Raw genomic sequence first — 25,391 nt, forward strand, 5'->3', positions numbered from 1 at the left:
AGCAAGGCTGGCTAATGACAGATCAAACAGGGGGAGGGGAATTGTTATTCCGCTCTCATCGGAAGACATTTACTACACAGGCTTGTAATCAGATGAAGTCGAGAGCTCCGCTGGTGCACATTTCAGTGTTGAGTTGATGACGACGAAATGGTCAGAGGGTAAAAAATAAGCCTGTTCGTGTGAACGCATCACTTAATTAGCTGTGAAAATGCCTTCTATCGCTTGACTGACAGCATAACGAATACTCGTCCTCGTGATCTGCAGCGAGCCGTTTTTGGGTTCGATGTGATGAAATGTTTTTCCCTATGGCAGACAGCTGGCTGGTGGTGTACGCACCCAAAGCAGTGGGGAGAGGAAAATAATGAAATGTGCTGACAATGAGCTGCTCGGGGGTGTGGAGGGAGGGGCGGCGGCAGAGCGGTTGTTATCACAGCTCAGCTGACAGCAAATTGGAGGGAGGTGAGGGTGGGGGCTTTTTAAAATGCTTTTGTGACGAGTTCCTTTAAAATGCCAAATGTAAAACTGATACGCTTGACAACAGGCAGCTGTGAGATATATATGCTCACATATCAACTGCAACAGTTCCCTTAAATCAGGGATGTCAAACTCATTTTACATTGTGGGAAACGTACCGCCCACTCTGAGCTTCAGTGGGCCGGGCTGGTGTAAAGAAGTTATTTAACATAAAAAGAAGTGCAAAATAACACATCTCTATGGCAGAAAAAAAAAATTGTTTACAACTTATTAACTTTGGTCTAGTATGACTGGTGATGGAGGAGGTCCTTATCAGTAGAAAAAAGCAACAAAATACAGTTAAAAGTCCAAAATTGATGCCCTCCTTCACACTTCCCAAAGTCAACCAGTGAGCCGGACTGGAGTCTTTGGCGGTCTGGTCCGATTCTGGTCCCGCTCCCCTGAGCTTTATGTTTAACGCCCTCGTCCTAAACCTGCCTCGCTTTATAGACCGATAGAAATCGTTAGATAATCATTTTTAATCCTTCTGAGGATTAAGGTGATGTACACTGGATGAAAAAGGTACTTTCGGCATGTAGATGGATACTTTCATTTATCCGAGCTCAGCAGTAAGAGTTCACCGGGCAAGGTCTGTGTCTCCAACCGTGGATCTTTTGGATGTAAGGTAAACGTTTAACCACTATGCTGTGGACACGACGATGACGACATAGAAACATCTGTTTATTTCACAGTGTTGCAAAACTGTGTACACCAGTGTTTATTTCATCATTTGGATGGATTGTTTTCCACTTTAAAATGCAAAATTTTAAATGTAGAACAAGTCCTTTGTATGTAGTCATTATATTATTTGACAGAAAATGTACTATACTGTTACTTTTAGCACAATCAGGGTATGAGATTTTGGTCATCCAGCCCTGCCACCTACTAAACCCTCTCGCTCTTATTTTGAAAGCTCAGTCTCTGCTAAACATCCAACACCTGCCGACCGTCAAACAGACTCAAACTCCACCAGCTTGGACTGCAGCTGGTGACGCCAGTCCTTGTTCTTTTGGGGCCACTTTAACCAGAACCTGCAGCAGGTGGAGGTCTGCTCCGTGCGCCGCTACGCCAAGCTCACCGACCGAGGCTGCACAGCAGAACGAGCATTAGCAGCTGCAGTCCAAGAAGGCGAGACTCCCTGGAGAGGCAGCTGATTATTGCGAATGTTATTGCTTATCGCATAACGTTTATTAGAGGGAGGGAAAAAAATGTAATGAAATTCTGGACAAATTCTGAGTAAGAATTTAGTTGACGGCAATATTGTTTCCCCTTGTTATTTATTATTCCCCTTTGCACCAGGGAAATAAAATAAATCTTCATTTAAAAAACAAAAAGAAAAAACAAATTAACCTGTTTTAAAGTCTTTAAGCTCTTGATTGATAAACTAGAGCAAAACTGATGCCACACACTCGATAACTACCATCTTATTAGGTGATTTCAATCAACATGGCTGATATCTGCTCATATTTGGATGATAAAGCGCCGCATCACCAGTGTGAATAGTACAACCCCTCCACAAACAGAGTCCGAGTCTTTAAATATAACAGTGTTAAGATCACTGATTAATCTGGCAGTGCGAAACAAACCAGAACCTGTTATTTCAATGAAAATCACTGTCTGTTGCTTCTATTCACTCAATAGCTTCCAAAGCCATTTTTGAGTAAGACATCGAAATATTCTATCACTGCCTCGAACACTGGCTCAACATCCTACCTCGAATTCAAACTTGGAGCTGCCGAAGTTGGTCCTCTGCTTCTGCCAGAAGTTGTCCGGTTTGATGATGAGCGCGACGTGGATGCAGGACGGGAACGACTCCTGCAGGATCTTCAGCAGAGGCTTGATGCTGTCCCACTTGGAGCCACGCATGTCAACAATGACCGTGAAGCCATGTTTACACACCTCCTCGCTGGGAGGGACAGAGGATGGAGGTCGGCGGGAGTGGGAGGAATTAAAGAGAAGAGATGGAGAGTGGGCATGGGGTGGGTGGGGGGAAGGGGGCCAAGAGAGATTGGTGAGAGTTTAATCCGGAGAGAGAGAGAGAGACAGAGATGACAGTTGTGGGAAAGGATGAAAGAGGGATGATGGAGAGGAAAGGACAGATGGAAGAAGGAAGAATAGAGAAGAAGAGGAAAGAGAACCAAAACAAACAGTGAGATGACGCATTTTCTATACTGTGAGAAGCCTACGCAGCAAATCCCACACACACCCCCACGCACCCCTATGCACACACAGTCACACACACACGTACGCAGAAACCTGCGACGAATGAATCACAAACGCATATATGCATACATATATATGTATATATATAAAAATACAGTTCAGTCTGTTTGTGCATCAGCAGCCTCTTCCCCCTGTGGTGCTCTGCTCTGACCATCATCATCTTTATTATCGCTGCACAAGCTTGCATACACGCACTGAAGCTGAAACCTGTCACAGTTATCTGACATGCCACAACAAACAGAGTTTGTCTTTAGGATTCAGAATATTTTGCAGCTCATCTGCCATCTGTCCGTTTCCATGTCATTCCAACCACAACTACTTTATTCAATCCACAAACTCAGATCGCTGCGTTCCCTACTAGTATGTCATCGTGTTGTTTAAAAAAATAATAATAAAAAATACATCACTTTAAAATCTTTCCATCACTGCATCCCTAAATACCTCCATGCTTTCCCAAGCCTCTCTCCCTCCCTCTCTCGGTGGAACAGCTTGTCGCTACACACACAGTGTGCAGCGATGTGCAGATGTTCCCTTTCACAAACACAGGGATGCCAAAAACCCCAAAGTTAAGAAAGATGTGCAAGATGTGACACGATGACGTGAGGTTTTCAAAGCCCAAAATTCAACTTGGAGTCTAATTTAAAAAAAAGCAAAGAAAAAAAGCAAACATGCATAATGTTATGGAGGTGAGTGTAGATGAAGAGGGTGGATGCTTTTGAGAGATACGCAAGGAGGAGAAGAAGAAGCAGCATGCCGGGTCAAAAAAGGAAGGAGAAGGAGGCGGATGAGCGACGCTTTACCTGGGAGGTGAGGAGCTGCTCGCCTACAGGAACTGCTGCTGCACTGCCTCGGCTACTGCGACACTTTGTTTTGCTTTCATACGCACGCTCGCTCGCTCCCTCACACACACACCTCCTCACACATGCGCTCTCCATCTCTGTCAGTTTTAATCTTTCCACCCTCTGCCCATCTCAGCAGCCTCCTCTCTCTGTTTAAACCTCTTTCCTGTTTTTCCCTCTCCATTTCTTTTTCTGTTGCATGTCGCCTCTGTTAGCTCCTGGCTTCTCTTCTCTGTCTCAGCATCTCACCATCTCTAGAAGCGATTTCTGGCAGCCGAGAAGCTGCAGCAAGATAAGTGCTCCTGAATTATTACGCTCTCCGTTCCTATCACATGCTCATCTCAGCCCTCTCACGTGTTCGCTTATAGAGCTTTGAGCACTTGCTGTGGGAGTTCATGTCATTCTGAGGCACTGCCACACACACCCACCCACACAAAATCACATGCAATGAAATAAGTAACCTGGGGATGCCGGCGAGGTAAGCGATCAGTCTCCTCAGGTCGTCTGTTCGTATTCTGTCGTGGTTGCTGCGTGATGGGAACGTTAACACAGGACCACCACGTCTGTCTCTGCCACCTGAGGTGATGCACACGCAGACACACACACACACAGATAAAAATTGGAGTAAGAACAAGTGTGTATGTGGAGTTTTGCAGGTTTAGTGGTATCATTTGCACCACTGGAGCATAACAGACATGATCGTAGGCAGTTAGCTTACCAAAAAATGAGCGACAGGCTAGATAAATGTGTGACCCCGAGGCCGCTGAACCGAATGCTAAAAAAAAATAAAATAAAAAACAGAAGTTTTTGGGGTTTTTTTATTTTTTATTTTTTATTTAAAAGGACAGGAGATAATTTAGACTGAAAGTGTTTTATCGTTGTCTCTCTGTGCAGTCGAGCTGTGAAAAATGAAGTGGACCTGCTTGCAATGGGCTCGTGGCCACGCTACAGGCTGTTTGAGACTGCACGGCAGTGCTCACGTTAGCTGATGAGCAGCGCGTGCAGCAGTTCTTCACTGTAGTAGTGGTGTGCTTACATTCACTAATTAAGAATAAACACAAAACACAGCTGGTGATGATAATGAAGTTAAGCTTTCATTTATGAGCAAAAAAGGGAAAAGCTATCTTAACAGGATGAAGGTCACAGACGAGAAGTGGACCTTTTATTTTTGACAGAGTCCTGTGCAGACCCTCAGTTCATCCACTGTCTGAAACAAAACATACAGAAATAACCCCTGACGCCCCTCTGTATGGCCTCCATTACTCCTGATGAGCTACTAAACACATTTTGTTTTGTAAATGATCGTCACCATTAGGGCCAGAAAGGAGGAGAAAGCTTTACTTTGTGTTAAGTGAATCATGACACTGCGTAACTCTACAAAGTTTCTTCAATTATCTGCATGATGGCTGAACAGACTGATTTCAGTCTGTGTGCAGACAGGAGGAAACAGTTTCTTCAAATGTAAAGATTCCTTTGATTTTCAGTAAACAGAAAGGATGAGAGTGCGATGGCCAAGTGCAAACACCATCCAGGGCAGAAACGACTGAATTATACTGCTAACACAACATCTGTGCAGAGAGCCGAGAAGAACTCAGAGTGAAGTTAAAGATGAGCCCAGCTCGACACAGAGGCAGCGATGAGCAGTCCGGCTTGCAGCTTACATTTCTACCTGCACCTTTTTCTACAGCGCAATCACCGTGACGACTGCTCTAAGGCCTCCCTGGGCTGGTTCTCAACGCTGCTTTGTTTTATTGGCTTTGTGTTCGTAATTAATCGCTAGAAGAAAGATCTTGTGTGCGCACGTGTTAGTATAATGATTTATTTTAGGGTGTGCGACTGTAGCCTAAGCTTGGTAATTATGTGACAAAGCATTTCAGGCCATGCTGCTGAGTAATGTGAAAACAATGTAACGTCTATTATATCAAATGACTTTTTCCTGGCAACGTTTAAGTAAGGCAATGCACTGCTTTAGAAACAAAGTAGCGAGTCGTTTGTGACGCACCATTTTTGTGCACGGCCCAACATTGCTTGTAAATGGCTACATGGTAGCATTTAAATGTGCAGTGTTCAGGTTCTCAGTTAGTCGCCCTTCTGAGTCACATCTTCTAAACATCAAGATGGTAACGCTGGTGGCTACATCCATCTTCTATGTACAGTCTATTCGCATAGCCACAGCTACGTGCCTGACATCACCGGATGTCACAGAGCCCAATGTTAAAAAAACAAAACGACTACTGTCTGAATTGAAGCATGTAGAGCAGTCTGAAAGGGTTTTGTTTAGACTGAGCATTTTCTGAATGTTATTAAAGCCATATCTAATATTAACACTGCACTATAACAGAATACGACACAACAAGGAGAAGCAGAGTCTGTTCCTTTAAAAGAACAGAAAAGATAAATAAATGAATCAAACATGTATTTATGATTGGCTCTCTCCAAACAGCAAGCAAGCCAAATGCATACATTTTGTTATGCAGAAACTGTGCACTGTTTTTTTGTACATGGTGTTTGAATTCTGCAGTGTTTGTTTGTGATATTTTGTGATCTTTTAAAGGATTTTTCAGACCTTTTATCTTCTCTGCAGTCATATTTTGTGCTGTAATAATATTTTGCTCCTAGTTTCTGGCCACTTGCAGAAGAAGAAGGCTGCTTCGCTCACGTGGGAACTCATAAACACAGGCCCTCTCTGCTCAGCCCGCAAATTAGTGAGTTCAGTCGGGTTGCTGTGCGCCTGTAGGCTTGACCCTGCCGCTCAGAGGAGAAAATCAAACGCTCACGTGGCAACAGACAAACATGAGAGAGGGCGAACATGGCCGATTTATTAAGGGGCCAAATTGGGGATAATAGGCTTAGCTTATTTACCCTGCTTTTCACTAGCGGCCCCTCCTCTACCTTCATTTCAAAGCCAATTATTCCACCAGTGACCACTATGGGAAGCTGGCAGTAAGTCATCTCCATGGCAACGCTGCCCTGACTCTCCTTCTCTCAATTTCGCTGTTTGTCAGAGTCCTTTTCCTCGTCATTGTGTTTCTAACTGTGACCTTCTCTGCCAGCGCACGACGCACACACCGATTTCACTTTGTTATTCCATTTGGCTCTTTCGAGATCTGAGTGCTTGCATTTGCACGAATACGCACAAACGTAACAGTAACACACACGCACTCAAAAAAAAATGCTTTTGTGTGTTGTGCAAATAATCCTGCTGGATGTTCTTGGCAATCCACATCTCCAGCTCAGCCTCCTGTGAGTTTTCTCTGGCACCACTCGAGTGTGTGAGTGCGAGTGTGTGTCGGACGTGGTTGCTGTATCTCTCTACGCTAACTGTCCTGCTGATGACGGTCAAACAACAGATATCTGTGTGCATGTCAGCGTGTGTGCTGTGTGTCAACTGGGTGTACATGCGTGTGCTTAAAGACAGGTTAAGAGCCAAGTGTCTGGGCCTCAGTCTGACCCCTGCACAGCTTGTTACTGTGTGCGTGTCTGTGCGCAAGAAAAAGAGGAAGTCAAAAGTACAGCTTAATACCTAGCAACTGTCTGTGTGTGTGTGTATACAAACTAAGTAGTACAAAGTATACATCAGGCTCTATTAGCTTTATTTGCCATGATCAGACAGCAGGGGGTGGTACATTTTTGAGACCAGACAAACACACATAACCTTACCTGACAGAAAGGCAACCTTCTCTTTGAGGATGGGAAGCACCTCCATCGCTCTCATCTCCTCATTTCTCCTGAAACCTGTGAAGAGACGAGGAAAGAAAACATGGGGTTTGAATACAAGAACGAAATAAAAAAAAGCTTTTCCCTTTTTCCCTGTTCTTGTGCAGTTGAAGAGCCCAGATTATTTGGGACAGAGCAGATTTTGTCTAGTTGTAATCTGGTGATCTGCAGCTTTTAAAACTCGGCGTGTTCAGTCCCAGTTTTGGATTGCTTGCATCAAGAGGAAAAAGTCTGTAAGATTCCCGCTCTCACGCTCACACATACACACAATGAGACAGCGGTCAGAAACAGTAATGGTGAGACTGTGAGGCCAGACGCAGAGCTGCTAAAGCTCTTAGTGTAACAGAGGTGAAACGGGGTAAAGAAACATTAAATGTCACAGGCCACTTTAGCTCCCATCAGCTAGAGTAATAATAAAATGCCGCATTTATTGAAAAAGACTCTGAGTAGCTGGTGAATGTTCACATCTACCAAACATTGAGTGGTGGAAACGCTTGGACTATGAAGATTAAGCATAAAGGAACCTTTGACTAAACTTTGCTCTGCAGTGTAGCGATTAACATATTCACCTGACATGTAAAAATAAGAGCTTCCCAGTTAGAGAGCACAGCAGACACACATACACAGTTCGTCCCACCCCTGGGTAAGAGAGTCACTGAAAGCATATGTACTGTGTTCACAGTGAACGCAACCACAGCGGAGTATCCACAGGCGACCAGAGACAAACTTTTCTCAACTTCCAGGTGAGCGACTGATGCAACGACCAATGAGAGTGGCGAATACGGTTCGCATTAAAGTTTTGAATGTTTTACTCATTTATATACAGGCTTTGCAAATAACGGCTCACATACCAGGGCAGAGCTATTACTATGATGGTTACCACGTGGTGACACGGACTTTGATCCTGTTTTTCCAGAGTTGTTTTATAACAACTCTAATTATTCAATTCAATAAGAATATCTTCTTTGTCCACGTCACTCTGTAATCACTGCAACTTTGATTGCAAGCAGATTGTGTTGGAGGTAACGAAAATGAACAAGCGGCACTCTGAAAGCGCGAGGCAGCTGGGCAGCATTTACTTTTAAGGGATTAGTGTTGGAATTTTTACATATTCGTTTTGCTTTCTTTGTCCTTTGTAAATGTACAGGTAAGATAGTCCAGCACAGAAGCTCAGACACACAGCTATACAGAGGGTGATGTTGCAACTGATTAAAGCTGTTATAACTCAAGATTCCTGTCTAACTTAAGAATTATAAAGTATTGTGCTGTGTTTTTATTGGACAGTCATAATGGCACCAAGCGGACCAATCATAGTCGTCACAGTCTACACTGTACTATATATCAACAGATGACTATAACACATGAAGTCTACGGATTGCCAAATTGACTGCATTTTATTCACCTTGCAGGACTATAAAAGTCGGCACCAAAGTGCACAGCAGTCTATCAAATATCTATAAATGTCAACCTCATTGTGGTTTTAGGGGTCGTCAGGGATGCCATATCATTACGACTGACCTTCTAGAAAAGGTGGCTGACAAAATGTTGAAACGGCAGGCAAGAGACAAACACTGTTAACCATAAAGCCACAAAGCAAATGATTCTGGTACATAAGCAACAAAGCCTGCCTCCTTATTAGCCCAACACAGCTGTGTGTTTTAATACCACAAGCACTTCTGTCTCTGCGACTGCAACCCATAAATCCCGGGCAACTCCAACTGACTGTCAGCAACGAATGTAGAAAGCATCTCGACTTTCCTAATTCCCCTTCCTCTATCTGAGGAAAACATGATGATTTCTAAATGGCACGGTTATTGAAGGCCATCGAGCTGTCAGCCACAAAACATGAATATAAATAAAGTTACCTTCACCGCTTCCTCTCTCAGTCTCCCAATGAGTGACATTTTCCTATAAATAGTACTTGCTTGTATTCACTGATGAATCACACAATGGTGGCTGACCCTTTGGTTTCCTCATGAAAGCATAAACTTTCTCTTCATCGCGGCTTCTCCGATACTGCCGGAAAAACTCCTCTGGTGTAGACCATAACGACTGATGTGTTTTACATACTGGTTTGTCTAGAATAGATAATGAGAATAAACTGGAGAAAAACCTCACAGTGATAATGTGGGCTGTAAACTGTCGCCATGGAAATGTCAAGCTGAACCTCATGGGTGTGACGGTGTCAAACAAGAGACACCTTGCCGGAAGAGAGTGAACAGCTGGACGGGGATAGTCAATAAGAGCAAACCTTTTCAAGCAACTCCTGTAAACTCAGAAATCCATGAAGTGATTAAACCCACGGCCTTAAAACACACACACAAACACACACAAACACACAAACACACACAGGCAGAATAAGCCCCAATTTTGTCCTTCAGACAGAGCAGAGGTCTAGTTTATATGACTGATGGCCCAGACGAGTTATATTTCCCATGTGAATCTTTTTCTCTTATTCTCTCCTTGACATTCTGTGTCCCACTGACGTTTGCCTCCTTTTTATTGTCAACCTGGGTGTCAGAGTAATGCCTGATGTATTTTACCGAGTTAAACCTTCAGTGTGTGTAATGGTGTACATCTATCCCCTTATGGGCGATTCCAGAAATATAACTCCACAGCATGGCAGCAGGTAGGAGTTTGGCAGTAATATGCAGTGTAAACACAGTGTATGGATTAGTACAAAGATAATACAGTGCTGTGCAAAAATCTTGAGCCACTCTCCACGCTTACATTTTGCTAGGAAAATGGGAAATAGGTACACAGAGTTATTGTAACATGACTGATGGTGCTCCTTTGTGTGTTATCCTGTCCAGGTAAGCTTCTACTGCCCTGGCAGTGTGTTTGGGATCATTATCAGGGTAAAGAATGAAGCTGCTGCCAATCAGATGCAACCAGATATTATCGCAAGGTGGATTAAAATCTGATGGTACTTTTCTGCATCCATAATTCCATCAATTTTGACAAGATCTCCAACACCACTGGCTGAAAACCACTGTTCAGCCAAGTTCTTTTCCAATTCTGTATACCTTCTCCCTGTTTCCCTTCCTTAAGAATAGCTTCTTGAATAGCTTCCTAATCCAGAATTGTATTCAACATACTCCTCCTCGCATACAAGGTCTTGAACAATCTTATCTTAATGACCTTATAATACCGTATCACCCCATTACACTACTTCACTCTCGGACTGCGGGCTTACGCGTTGTTCCTAGAGTATTTAAAAGAAGAAAGCTGGAGGCAGAGCCTTCAGCCTCTTCTGTGGAACTGGCTTCCAGCTTGGGTTTGGGAGACAGACACTATCTCTACTTTTAAAATCAGGCTTAAAACTTTCCTTTTTGCTAAAGTATATAGTTAGGTTTAGATCAGGTGACCTTGAATCCTCCCTTAGTGCAATAGGTATAGGCCCAGCAGCCTTTACCTATTGCAGCATAACTGAGTATTTCTTTTTCAGTCACATTTCTCACTCACTCTGTGTTAACTGACCTCTGCATTGAATCTTTACTTCTTATCAATCACTGGCTCTCTTCCACAGCGTGTCTTTTATCCTGTCTAACCAGCCGCCCCTCCCTGAGCCTGGTTCTGCTGGAGGTTTCTTCCTTTTAAAAGGGAGTTTTTCCTTCCTACTGTTGCCAAAGTGCTTGCTCATAGGGGTCATATGATTGTTGGGTTTTGCTCTGCATGTATTGAAGGGTCTACCTTACAATATAAAGCACCTGTTGTGATTTGATGCTGTATAAATAAAACTGAACTGAATTGACAGCCACCCTTCCGCTGTGATCATTTCTGATGAGGTTTCAGTGAATAAAAGATGGCTCAACTGAAGGGCCACATGGTTTTCCCAGGACCTGGATATTCCCACTTCTGTTACCCTCCATTTTTCCAGGCCCTGCAGGACACACTCCACACCATGCCGAGATTTGCCAAGTTTTAGGAACTCTTTGGGAATCACCACGTTGGTGCAAAAATGTGATTTCATTATTTATCATAGATTCAGTTAAAAACAAAAAACAAAACAGGCTGCTAATAAAAAACTGCCTAAAGATACGAACTCCAGATATCGACAGACTAAAGTGAGAAAGCAGCCGATGTCTAAGAAAACCTTAAAGCCTTGTTCAAACCCACTTTAAATAAAGCAAAACAAAGACTGGCTTCTTGGAAGGAAAATATAAAGAAATAATGGATTTTTTCACGTACACTACCTCCATGACAGAAAATGTAACAAGCAGTTACTGTATTTAGCTCATTATTGTGCAGTAAGTGTGTAGACACACACCATTGGTATTATTTCCATAGTTCTGGCAATTTTAAGTCAGTTACATTAATCATTTTCCAAGATTTATCAGCTCCAAATCCAGCTCAGCTTCGTGACGACAGAGCTAATGTAAATAATAACACTACCCGCTGCAGAGGAAATTGAACGCAGTACTACAAATTAAACTCAAGAGCCCTACGCTGCGTCCTCTCAAGCACCTTCAACGTGCTCTTCATCTGAGGTACAATCCTGCAGTATATGTGACACGCTGTCTAACATGTGCAATTAAAGCTGTTAGGAGATCAGCAGAGAGAGAGAGAAAACAATGTAATTCATCTGACTCCATTTTAGTCTTATGGTGTAGTGGTAAACTGGTAAGACACACACAGACGCACATTTACACACAATTTGTTACCGCATATTACATAACAAGTACTGTAAAGGGGAGGAGTACCGTCTCTGTCATCCCTTTAATATTATTATCATACAATTGGCAGGTCTCTCTTGAAAATGAGATTTTTAATCTCAATGAGATTTTTACCTGGATAAATAAAGGACTAATAAGATTAAATAATAAACAAACGCTCAGAAACACACCCCTCTCGGGCACTGAAGTGTTTTTGAAATTGCACTCCAGTCTCTGGTCTCTGCATGGCGTCGTATTTACGACTGCATGCTAATGAGATGCTAATTCATTCCTGCCACCGGAGGAGATGGATGAGAATCAGGACTTGTCTCTATTTTTACTATTCTTCTCTCCTCTCATTTGTCTCCTTCCCTCCCTCAGGGTGCCACAAAAAACAAATTAGCATGATCAACTACATTTCCCACTGCGCTCCTGTAGAGAATGAGCTTGTAGCTCTTTATAGATGAAGCATGAGAGGAGGGGAGTGCAGACAGAGAGCGCTTGCTCTGGCTCTATTTCTGGGAGCTGCACATGGTCCAGATCCGCTCTCTGAGGAGACGGAGAGCGCTGGGGGAGTCAAACTGGGTTGAATCTCAGGATTATTTATTGATCGCTGCGTTTCAAATTCGACTTCATCAAACTTAAAAAGACGTGAGCTTGGGTTGTCCGAGCAACACTTAAAGCCAAAAAGGGATGGTTCCAAAATGTCAAAGAGGCATTCATCTGTCACGTTTGAGAAGCTGCAGCCAGTGAGACATTCACAGTTATTCTGTGGCAGACTGGAGACCTGTGCAGGCTACACCCTGCCTCACCCTACGACAGCTGGGAAAGGCTCACCCCCACCTCTGTCCATATGATCCTGCTGTCTCGGCAGCTTTACCTTTAAGTCTCTTTATGAAAAATTAGGACACAAGGTATTAGGAATCCCTAAATGTGCTATCAATATGGGTAAAAGTTAGCCTATTTTTCTCATCTGTCACAGACGTTCCAACAACACACCGTCATAACAAACAGTGATGTTTTCTACCCTTAACTCTCTATAATGTGAGTGAGAGTGGCTCACTCCAACATGGTCCTCTCAGGCACAAAGCTTTGGCCTACCGACCTGCTCATCACAGCTTCTGTTTACAACGAGCAGCCAATCAGAAGAAAGACGTCTTAAAGTCATGGGGAAGGGAGCTAAGGCAGCTTGTTTCAGGCAGAGGAACCGAGAAGCTGCAGAGGGCCCAAGTAAAAGATAAACAGGGATTGTTTTGTTTGTTAACTCATGTAAAGCTAGTGTAGTGGAGTTAGAACTGAAAAAAGTCACTTAAAAAATGTTTATACTTCTTTTAGGTGTTTTTAATGTTACATTGAGTGATTAACACATTAGCAAGAAATGAAACACCTATTCAAGGTATATTTATTGTAAACACCGATAACAATTGTGAGCATTTACTTGTTTTGACTTACATGACAAGGTTTGGTTGGATTTTAGAAAACTGGGATAAAAAAATTCTCATTTTCTAGACAAAGAGATGTAAAACATGTGAACTGGGAGCCAGAATTGGCCCAGTAGTGACTTCAGAAAAACTGAGCTGTGCTATTTAAAAAAAAGAAATTAATTTTTTTCTTATATAAGGATAACTCAGGAATTAAAAGTGTCTAAATGTCTTTACATTGACAGAAGGCAGAGTTTCACCAGTTCGATCTATCCTATGAGCTATATGTGCCGTACGTCCCCTTTGATTGAAGATGAGTTTGACATCACTGATCTAGACCAGCTATGAAAATGATCATACTTTCTATGAATTACAACCTTACGCGACACATACAACTGCTTTGGAACAGATTGTCTAATGCTGTGGTCATCATGTGACAATACGGCCATTAAATTACAAGAAAGCTGCTTTTGTAGCAGCTGCCTACACGCTGCTCCCTGAACATTACCTCGCAGCTTAGCTCGAGCGCGATGTTTATCGGCGCCACTTATTTACAGCAGCGATGCCAAGCTAAATGCTCAAGAAGCGCGCTTATCAAGGTGAACTGCAGCATATGCGCACAAACAGATAAGTCAGCATGTTTTCACCACAGAGTGATTCATCTTCTGAAGCAAAGACAATCTTTGATGTTGCTTGCAAACCTGCTGTCTGATTGGCCGGCTGCCACTGAGCAGGAGGATAATCAAAGGTCAATGAAAAACCTAATGTTGACAAGAGACGAGCAGAAAACCGCTGTGTGTTTGGAAGAGTGTGAGCGTGTAAAAAGCGCACAGTGAGGCCTTGTAGTTGTTTGAATTTGCTACTGTATGGCGACTTTTATCAGATTAAGGTTTCACGCAGACTGACCAACACACACACACACACACACACACACACACACCTTCTTATTTCCAGAGTCTATCTGAGCAGTATTTTGGGTGGATTTCTTCTTTAATCATCAAAAGTAAAAGGTAAGTTTAAAGACACAGCCACCCCATCCTCCATCACCTCCCAGCACTCTGCAGTGCTCTGGGAACAGAGAAAGTGGCACAGCAGCTAAATATAGAGTGGCCAGGTCACACCCACACCCGCACAGAAGCAGACTGGAGAACAAGGGTTTCTGGGTAAATGATGAACAAAACCAACTAGGAGGAACCAGGAAAATTAGTAAGCTAATGAAACACATCATTGTGTCATAACTAGGCTGAGGAAAGAGAGGGGGGAAAAGAGAAGCGGTGTATGACAGCGAAGGAGGAATAAAGTAGACGTCAGGGAACGATGGAGGGACGACTAAGTTCAGTTTCCATTGGGTTGATTGAGGAATGACGAGGAAGAGCACAAAGGAAAGGATGGTGCTGACTGCATGGTAGATTCTACGTCCCCCTCTCCTGTGCATCACCAGACAGGCAACACTGTACCTGTCAGCGGGACGAGGGAGGAACCAGTATAAGCATACTGCCACTTGTGATTGGCTGTCCAGCAAGCCATGCTTGAAAATTCTTCCCTAAATTGTAAAACCTCCATAAATTGCTGTGGATTTGGCTTCGTCTGCTGCTGGAGAAACGCAGCCTGCTCGCAGCATCATCTAATCATAGAGTGACTGGCCGATGTGCCGACGGGATCCCAGTCCGCTGCGGGCAGAGCTGCCGCAGCTGAAGCTAATCCTGAGATTCCTGAGGGGAGATATTCCAACCCTGCAGACAACCAAAACCACCCATTTTTGGTGATGTCTACACATCCATATGGAAAGCTGGAGCAAACATTTCCAAGGAGAAATTGGGTTACCGGTGCAGACACTTGGGCTCTGTGGATAAACAGTATCACTGAGAACCTCGTGTGGCATTAGGTGAGCTGCTAATCTGTCTGTCTTTTGGAGAGACAGGTAAATGGAGGTAATCCTCAACGTGCAGGAGGGGCAGCAATTATAATATGCCTGCACTGCATTTATGAACGAGGAGAAGCCGCTTAGCACAGGAAGTGAGTCGTGAGGTTGTAGGCAAAACGCTTCAGCTCCGCCCACGTACAAAGTGATCTTCTCATAGTTCACTGCTTTGCAGCTACTGTAGCTAACCCTCTAAGGTACTTAGCAGATTGCCATATGTCAATCGAGTGCTTTTCCTTCACTTGTATAAGGTACTTGCTTCAATCGGCTCAAATCGCCCATGTTGTTGCTCTGCAGCCGCTCAGTATGCTAGTAGAGGCTGGGATTGTATATGTAAACGTTGACTGTATCGACTTGGATTTACGGCACCTCCTCCCAAGAGCCAACAGCACTTAACTCGATGGTGATGGTATGCCAAGATAGATTGCTGACTGGTTGAAAGTGGGACTTGCACACCAAAAAGACCGATCATAGCTGTGTTCACTTGACAAAAAAGAAGCAGAAAAACGAAAAGGAACAAAGTATGACCCGATGATGGAGCGTTGTTATGTTTCTCTCTTTACTACAAAGAAGTTCTTTATATATCAGGATTTCTGTCTTCTCTGTTGGGCTAAAGTGAAGAACCAAAAACAGCACGAAGTACTGCATTAACCATTAGTTATTATTAATCTAATCTCACCTCGCTTTCACTGTGCATCTTTTCCTTCGTCTCCGTCCCCTCACTGGTCACAGCAGATGGCTGCCCTTCCCTGAGCCTGCTTCTGCTGGAGGTTTCTTACTGTTAGAAGGGGTTTTCCTTCCCACTGTCTTCACTCTTTAGCTAACAATCTAAAGCACTTTGAGGTAACTTTTGCAATTTGTTGCTTAATGGCACGTTATTGCTACATCTTTAATGCATTAAACAGATGTGATTTAATTCTAGGGACCTACAAAACTTTAATCGTCTGATTAAAGTATTAGTATAGTAACTACATTTCAGCACTACATGCAATGTTCAGTAAGTGCAGAGAAATTCATGCAAATTGGTTTTTAGTTCACCAAGTCTAAGAATTCTTAAAACTTAAAGAGGATAGTGTATTAAATACAACCATGACTCTGTGTAAGGACGTATGATGTCACAGAGTTTATGTTACAACCAATGATTTAACTGAGTCACGTTGGAATGCTGAATTCGAGGAAGTGCTTGCTACGAGAGTCATCAAACAGCCTAACAAGAAAATTTACGATCCATTCACAGCGCAATGACGTACACAGCCAGTGTTCATTTGAACCTTTCCAATTCAATGACAAACTGTGAAAAACAAATTACATTCTTCTTTTCTTTATGATCAATAAGCCATTAGCTACCAATGAGGAGGTCATTACCTTGCTGATGATGTCTACATTCAGGAATTCAGGGAAACTGGCGTCCAATGCCAATCACTAAATGAAGAATTATCTGAGAAGTCGAGACAGAGGAAAACTGTATCCCATAAGACGAAAAAAAAAAGCACACCTGGGTGAATTTTTCCAAGGCAACAGAAAGTCCCAACATTTCCCGTGTCGCCTGTGCTGTATGAAGTGGGCGAGACAAAGTTATCACTGATATGACTACACCCATGGGGGTGATGCCAGGAATGTCCATCATCCTTTGCTGAAACTCCCGGATCACGGCCAGTTCTTCTTCGTTGCAGGCCACGACTGGAACTGGGCTGTGCTTGTGTTACAATATGTACATACTTGGCACACACCTCAGAGGCCTGAGATTTGTAGTGGCCTCTGAGTGGGCATTACTCAGTTTGCTAAACACCACAACAACAACAACAACAAGTCTTCCCCAGAGGCACTGTAACAAATACCTCAGGGGTCGGTGTGTGTGTGTTTCTGAGTTCAATATGAAGACAGAATGTGACAGCTGTGTGCACACCAACAGATGGGACGGGTGGTACAGTCAGCTGAGAGGAGGAGGAAACACTCGCAGCATCTTCCTGTGAGATTAAAGAGCAGTTATATCTCATAATGGCTATCCAGCAGCTGACTGGGAGCCATCGCTCCTAAACCAGCTGTTACGGGTCAACAGAAACCAGATTCGCGCGCAAGAGTGTGAATCAGTGCATAGCTGTGGACTTCCCACATTCACAGCGTGCCATAAATTCCCTTCTGAGGGATGTGTGGGACTGGCAGGAATTCCTCTGGGATAAAGGAGTGGACAGCAGTGTCTCCATGACAAAAAAAAGATACCAGACAGAGCAATTTTATTTGATTGCATGCCCATTTTACTCATAAATACTACACGCTCAATGGATTTAATTTCATTTCTACACTTTAAATTGATTTAACCGAAGCGTGCATTAAGCTATTTTATGTTTCCTGTGGTCTAAATGTTAATTTGAAGGCATTTCCTTTCCTATGAAGAAAAAGCAGTACTAAAAAAAATCTAAATGAAATACATTTAAGACTATAATCTTCCAGACAGATTCATCTCAGATAAATCCTAAACTGCTAAGCCTTACCTCCTTAGTAAATATTAAGCTTCTCAAGCTCCACCCCCCCTCAAATTGCATATGAAGTTTACAGTGCCCCTGGCATTGTTCCACAGAGTGCTGCTTTTCTGTGTTAAAACACATTAAGAATATTGTTTTAAGAACAAACAGAAAGGGAGACGCAATGGGGAACAACAGCAGCTCTCCTCCCCCTTTGCAACTCTATTACAGCTAACCTGGCTGTATCGCACTTAATAACAAAGCATGACACACAAGTGTTCGCAGGTGTGACTGCAGTTCCAGCTCTACTGAATCGACTGCATTTGTCTTTTTGTCAGCAGTTGGTTAAACTCCTCTGTTACTTTTAATGTTCTTCTGCAATGTTTTTATAATGCAATGATGCCATTTTGCTTAGTTTTTGGCAGGCACATCAGCAGATACACTTCTACATATCACATAAGATGCCTCCGCCAGACTTAGAGACTGGTTGGTGAACTTCTGGTTGCTAGGAGGAAAACTGCCACAAAGAGGGTGCTGTACCAAAAACCTCCTTGTGATTGCCTTAGTTGCAAGCAGTCTGCAAATGCTCACTAACCACTAAAGGGGTGCAACCCCATTTGGAAATGGAGAAGGTCCATCTTCAAAGTAAAAGCTGATTTTTATCCTAAAATCAACCCATTTAAAACAAATAAAAAATGAAAAAAAAATGTGCAGCTTCTGCTTTGAAGAATGACAAAGACAGTTTCACAACCGCTTGGTGATTGGTCAGTGAGTTTTGCACAAAAGTCTTCTCTACAAACTAAATGTGACAATCTGCTAGCAACCTAAGCATTCCCAGTGAGGTTTCCTCTTCGAGACTGCCAGCAACCTCCAGCAATCACCCAAAACCAGTCAGTTAATGCTAATTTTTCCCTACCAACTGGTGGTTGCCATGCAGTCGCCTACAGGTCTCTGCGTCTGCGTGACCAGGGCCTAATGGACTACTTGAGCTGCTACTTTTGCACAACCTGCAAGCAGCTTAATAGCCCACCTGTGCCCTAGCTCTGCCTTTAGTGCCGTTTATGATTTTATCACAGTTATATCTGTTGCCACAGACTCCTGTTCTGTGAGATCTCAGAACAGAGCCACAACGCCAGATCAGTGCAGATGAAAAGAACAATCTTCTTTTGTCTATATGTGGTTTGAATTCTTGACAAATGGCTCATGTCCCATCTATCAGTCCTACTGAAGCAGCTCTGATTAGCTGCTGCACAGCTTAACTTTGACTGGCTGCTGTGCCAATATAACAATGACCTCACTGTGGCCACAGCTGGCACTGACTGTACATACACACAAAGTTAGAAACCAGTTCAAGTAAGAACGTGTTCATCTGGTCAATTAGTCATGTTTAGGTGCCATCCATCCATTCGCTTCCGCTTATCCTTTTTCAGGGTCGCGGGGGGTGCTGGAGCCTATCCCAGCTGTCATAGGGCGAGAGGCGGGGTACACCCTGGACAGGTCGCCAGTCTGTCGCAGGGCCAACACACAGGGACAGACAACCATTCGCACTCACATTCATTCACACCTAGTGACAATTTGGGTTATCCAATTAACCTATCCCCACTAAGTGCATGTCTTTGGACGGTGGGAGGAAGCCGGAGTACCCGGAGGGAACCCACGCAAGCACGGGGAGAACATGCAAACTCCACACAGAAAGACCCCGGCCTGATGGTGGAATTGAACTCAGGACCTTCTTGCTGTGCGGCAACAGTGCTAACCACCGTGCTGCCATCCAAGTAAATTCTGCATCAGTCTATGAAATGCACTCTTTCAATCCAATACAGGGACAGTGTCACTGCTTTCCCTTTACCACCCTTACACTGATAAGGTATCTGTGTAGCACTTTCATTGCAGTGAAAATCATTTGCAGTTGATGAAAACGAGCAGCGATCTAAAACACAGAATTGACAGCATTCAAGACTGAACAGCACAGCCTGGGTGTTTGTTTCCAGTCCGTTCAGATTCTCCGTGTCCTTCCCAATTTTCCCCTTTGTGTCCCCAAATCGGAGTTTTGGCTTGGGAGACCGAGACAGAGCGCACACCATCTTTCCCTTACCCCCGCCTCTTCCTGTTCTCCCCATCCATCCAGACCTCTAATAGCAGGGTAGGCTAACCGAGCGAGAAACAGGCCAGGGTTACCCCAGCGACCCAAACACAGCAGGGGAGAAGGGAAAAGGGAGAGTAGAGGAAGCAGGAATAAAAGAAAGACAGCGAGAGAGACAGAGAGAAAGAAAAGGCAGCTTGTTATTGGTGCCAAGAGTTCAGTCGGCCGGGTCTTTTAATGCCACCTGATCCTATTCTGACGAACCGTGACGAGACAGAGAGAAAAAGACCGTTACAACAACAAGTTGTTTTGTTTTTTTTGTTTGTTTTTTTAACCCTCCACCCCAAAAAACTCTTCTACTGCTGTAATAGTGAGAATAAAAACTCATTTTCCTCCACACGTTGCTCCTGTCACAGAGGAGTGGCTCTTCTACAGACGACTGCTGCAGATCAGACACTCCTGCAGCATTTTTGTGCTTCAGCTCTTCCAATCTGCTCGAACACGCCATCTTGAGGCGATGCTTTCAGATTGCAGATTGCAGCTGATTGCTGAAGATTTATGCCAAATCATTTCAACAAGCACTGAGGCAGATTACACCGGGTACTTCTGGACAGACACAGACGAAAAAGGGTTGAGAGAGAGAGTGAGACGGTGATAGAAAGCACATCTGTCAGGGTTCGAAAGCTTTAACATCATTACATAAGAGCACTCGCCTCACCCTCCCATCCCTCGCAACCCACTTTCCAGTCACCCAGTCAGACCAGTGGATGAGGAAGCCCAACAGATGGACAGACATAATCCCCCCCACCCACCACCTCTTCTAAACCACGAAGTGATAACTGTTAAGCAGCAGGATGCTTAAGAAAAGCACCATGCAGAAAGGCTAAACAGTCACACTAAAGCCAAGTGTTTTTCAGATATAACCGCGTTTGTGTTGCTTTCATCGCCTTTTTCCTACGGGCACTGAAGCTTTCTCTATAAAGACCCTGAGGCTTTGGAGCAACCTGCCAACTCACTGTCCTCCTTTGTGTGTAGAATTTGAGGGCTGTTTTTGTTTCTCTTTACAAAGCCAATACTGCTGATAGTCTTAGAGTTTCTAATTAAGAGGTTTGCACAAATGGCTCTATTCTAATTTCCTATGAAATAGTAAAATTTCTCACTGAACAACAGAGCAGAAATAACTTTATATGTCCAATTGGTCATTAAATGTGTCGTTTCAGCAGCACATATTAACCCTCACATGAGGAACATAGCCTACTTTTTAAGTGTCAGCTGCACCATGAGGATAATAAAAAGGAAGATTTAGTACAACTGATTGGAGAAAGGACACAAGGAAAAGGTCATTTAGGGTGAGTGATTCTGAGTGAATGGCAGTTTGTGTGAATAAATCATGGAGCAGGCAGCGTAAGTGTCCATCTCAACTCATTGCTAATAGCCTGTTATAGCTATAGGGAGAGGTGCCAGACATGGGTAGCTGTCCACATCCTGTATGTTTTGGGAATAGATGGGAGGGGTGGAGACGAGGATGACAGGAAAAGTGAGGACGTGAGATTTAGGATGACATGACCTGTATTGATACTGGGAGGGGCAGAGCATTGAACCGCCCTTCATCAGTGCTATTAGACAAGAACCTTACAATGTCCAACACCAGCGGACAAGAGAATGGACAGGAACAGGGGCGAAATTTAACAGAGCATCCAAAAAGTATTCACCCCATAATGACAAAGTGAATAAACTCTGCTTGAAGTTCTTGCAAATTTATCAAAAATGTAAAACAAAAATATAACAAGTACATGTATTCACAGCCTTTTCCATGATACATACAAATCGAGCTCAGCTACCTCCTGTTTCCAGTGATCATCTGTCAGATGTTTCTGACACTTGATTGGGGCCCACCTGTGGCAAATTCAGTCGACTGGCTATGATTTGGAAAGGCACACACCTGTCTTTATCATTGAGGATAGTAATGAGCACAGTGGCCTCCATCATCTGAAAACAGAAGAACTGTGGAACCGCCAGAAGTCTTCCTACAGCTGGCTGGCCAGTCTGGGCAATTGAAGTAAAAAGGCCTTGGTCAGGCAGGTGACCAATAACCTGATGTTTACTCTGGCAGAGCTCCAGCATTACTGTGGAGAGAAGAAAACCTCCCAGCAGGACAACCACTTCTGCAGCTCTCCAACAATCAGGGGTGTATAGCAGAGTGGCCAAGCTGAAGCCATTCCTCAATAAAAGGCTCATGACATGATCTGGAGTTTGCTAAAAGACACCTGAAGGACTCTCAGAGGATGAGAAACAATTTTCTGGTCTGATAAAACCCAGCTTGAGCACTGTGGTCTGAATGCAAAGTATCACATCTGGAGGAAACCAGACACCGCTCACCAGCTGGCCAATACCATCCCTAAACTGAAGCATGGTGGTGGCAGCATCAAGCTGGGGGATGTTTTTCAGCAGTGGGACACTAGTTACGGTCAAGGGAAGGTGAATCCAGCAATGTTCAGGTCCACCCTTGATGATGACCTGGTCCAAAACACGCTGGTCCTCAGACTGAGGCAAAGGTTCATCAACAGGACAACAATCCTAAGCAAAGAGCCATGATACCAAAGCAGATGCTTCAGAACTACTCTGTTAATGTCCCCGAGTGACCCAGCCAGACTTGAATCTGACTCAACATCTCTGGAGAACATCTCTTGACCCACTTAATGTATGCTAAAACCCTTAGCAGGATAATACTTTTTAAATTTAAAAAATGTCTACATTACATCTGTAAAAGGGCTTAGGTCTGCTCGTGTGCATGTAAAAATACACCAAACACACCATATTTCTTTTGAAATATACCGACCTCCCCGACCCTCCACCCTCAGTAAAATACACTCCCCTTTTGCACCACCAGCACACACATGGATATAAACGGGCCTTGCAAGAAAAAAAAAAACAATCTTATGTTTTACCTGCTATCTGGCTCGATACATCTCCTTTTGGCTCTTTAGGGAGGGATCCATCTGTAGAAACACAGATAAAAAAAGAGCAACTGTTTTTATCCCCAATTAAAATGCATGACACAGAAATAAAAATACACATCGCAGCCAAAACGAATTTGGCAAATGAATTCACTCAAAACGAAGTGGAAAGAAGTCCTGTAAGCATGACTACGTGAAAACATATTAAAAGAACATTGTATCTTTTATTAACAGCATTAATGATAAACATCATATGAATGTTTTTTTTCAATATCAGAGTTACTATCAATACCAGTGTATCATAAACACTTCCAGTTAAAATGCTCCTACATTTGCTATTAAATAGAATAAATGGTAAGTACGGGTGAAGGAAAGTTTGTGTTTTAACAGTTTCTGGTAAAGTAGTGGAATAATAACAACTACGCTACAAAGTGATTAAAGTTGATCTGAGCAGGATCAGAATGTTAGCGATCAATTCCATGAAAAACCATCCCATATTTGTTGAGGCTTTAAAACTCCAAAGCACAACAAACACAAACTTGTCAGGTTAACATGCCATCAATGTGGCTAAAAAACAGAAGACTAATCAACTGCCAGAAAAAAATCTCAATAATTAAGAACACTGTTTATTACCAGCAAAGCCTTGGATAAAGAAGATAAACAAGAACTGGCTGTCTTGAAAGGGCTTCCGCATTACTTAGGATGGAAAAATCCCCAACATTAATAAGAGAAGTGATATTGCCTTAGTCACAGGAAACACCTTACTATGGGGGGAAGAGACTACCTTCATCATGCTCTCCTCCCTTAACTAGTAAAACATTATAGCAAGGCACCAGGAACGTGATGATTCCCACGACCCCTAAACAGCATGTTCTGCTTACACCGGACCCGAGCATGCCGGAGTCATCTTCTCATCAGCCTATAACTCATGACCAAAGCCCGGTGGTTTCTCTGCAAATTCAACAATCAGTCCATTGATGCAGCCTATAGCCTGTGAGTGAGTGAGGCCGCTGCTGTGACGGAGGGGAAGATACCGTCAGCGTCATGTGCTGTCAGCATGTAAACAGGGTGGACGCTCGACTGGCTGACTCACTGACACATGCTCGATCTATTCTGACTCAGGATTGCTGCTTCCTGTTTAATGGTACAGATCGCTGCGCTGAGGCAGAGAGATGCTGACTGTGGTACTGAGTACATGATCTATACCAAGTATCTAACAATATGCACTGAGGTACGTGCAGTTTGATTTCCACTGTTAAGGTAGGTGCTCATATGAAACATGGCCAACATTTCAAATAATAGGGTCGGTGTATAAATGAGCAGAAGAATGATTTTCCCCCTTTATGATATCACAGAGAGCAGATATCCCTAATATGGCCATCCCAGGCATAGATCTCCAGCTGTGAGCACACACTCTCTACCTACTGACCCTCTCTTTGCAAGAGACAACCAATCAAAAGAAAGTATCTTTAAAGGAAGGGCAAGGGAGCTAAAACAGCTAGCTTCAAACAAGTTAGACTGAGTGCATAAAGGCCTTTTCACATAGGAAGCAGTACCTACTACACTCTGAAACCTGTCTATCCTATTACTGAGCAAAGCGCAGCATAAGCTCATTGGTGAGGAGTACTCACGCATGACGTGCTGTGACCGACGCCTACAGTTGATTCTGTGCGTATCTCAGTTTAAAGAACTTCATGAGAAATTTACGTGCAAAGCAGTGTTGTGGAAACATGCTTCGAGCTGTCGATCCTGCAGAGTCTAGCAGAGTCCATCACTAAAAATATGGAGCTGGAAATCAGCATTAGGGCGTTTTCACACCTGCCTGTTTAGTCCTTTTAAAGCAAACTGCATGCAGTTCATTTTCTCACTTGGTGCAGTTAGTCTGAGTACTGTGTGACATTGCAAGTTTGGGTAAAAATACTTCTGTACTGGGATGTGTTGAGGAGCTGTAGATGTTCAAATGTCAGTGTGAGTCGGCAACTAGATGTGAAATGAATGTAAACTCTCAGTATTTTCCAGCTGTCCAGAACGCAGCACCTTGTTCCTGTATTTACATTTGTTGCTCCCAGACACATCTGGCCAATAAGCGGACAGGACATTCTCACGTGGTCTGTAATGACACGTTGTGGTTTGCTCAGCGTTCACTTAGATTTTTCTCTGTGTAAAAAGAAACCAAATCACAGGGAAAAGCTACTCGTTTACAAACTCATCAAAGGATTCGGACCAGAGTAAACAAACAGGTGTGAAAACACCCTCAGTGTAGAAGCTCATTTGAGACATAACTAGAGGCTACCTGGATCCCTCTGAGGAAAGCATGCAAATCATTTGTGTTGCGACACACTTTTGTTTACCAGGAAACCCTTTCGGCCCGGATGGCACTAAGGCATCCCTGTAAATTTCTACACTGGCATTACAGTTCCTCCCTTACAGCTGAAAAAAGATTTCTCTGAAGTAATAGTTTAAGCCGCATTAAATAAATTCCTTAAATCACACCCAGAAGAGTCGGCTTTTAATTAAAGCAGCAGCAAAACCTGCTCTTCACTGAACTTGCAAACTTATGAGACATCTATCCAACATATACCACGTTCATAGCTGGACTG

At 43.4% G+C, this 25,391-nt stretch overlaps 1 protein-coding gene across 14 annotated transcripts in view; it reads right to left on the bottom strand.

The window, feature by feature from the left end:
* The window catches only part of LOC102296617 (triple functional domain protein), a 78,008-nt gene that overhangs the window by 34,689 nt on the left and 17,928 nt on the right, over positions 1 to 25,391 (bottom strand). For 13 of the 14 annotated variants that reach the window (XM_042226738.1, XM_042226731.1, XM_042226732.1 and 10 more), the window contains exons 2-5: positions 22,783 to 22,833; positions 7,236 to 7,310; positions 4,037 to 4,151; positions 2,227 to 2,419 (exon numbers count right to left, since the gene is read on the bottom strand). In XM_042226738.1, coding sequence (XP_042082672.1) covers positions 2,227 to 2,419; positions 4,037 to 4,151; positions 7,236 to 7,310; positions 22,783 to 22,833 — 434 coding nt within the window. The other variant, XM_042226739.1, reaches the window with a different exon arrangement.

This window comes from Haplochromis burtoni, unplaced genomic scaffold (assembly GCF_018398535.1).
Source record: "Haplochromis burtoni strain Fernald_Lab_line unplaced genomic scaffold, NCSU_Asbu1 Contig_225, whole genome shotgun sequence".
NCBI classification, from domain to species: Eukaryota; Metazoa; Chordata; class Actinopteri; order Cichliformes; family Cichlidae; genus Haplochromis; species Haplochromis burtoni.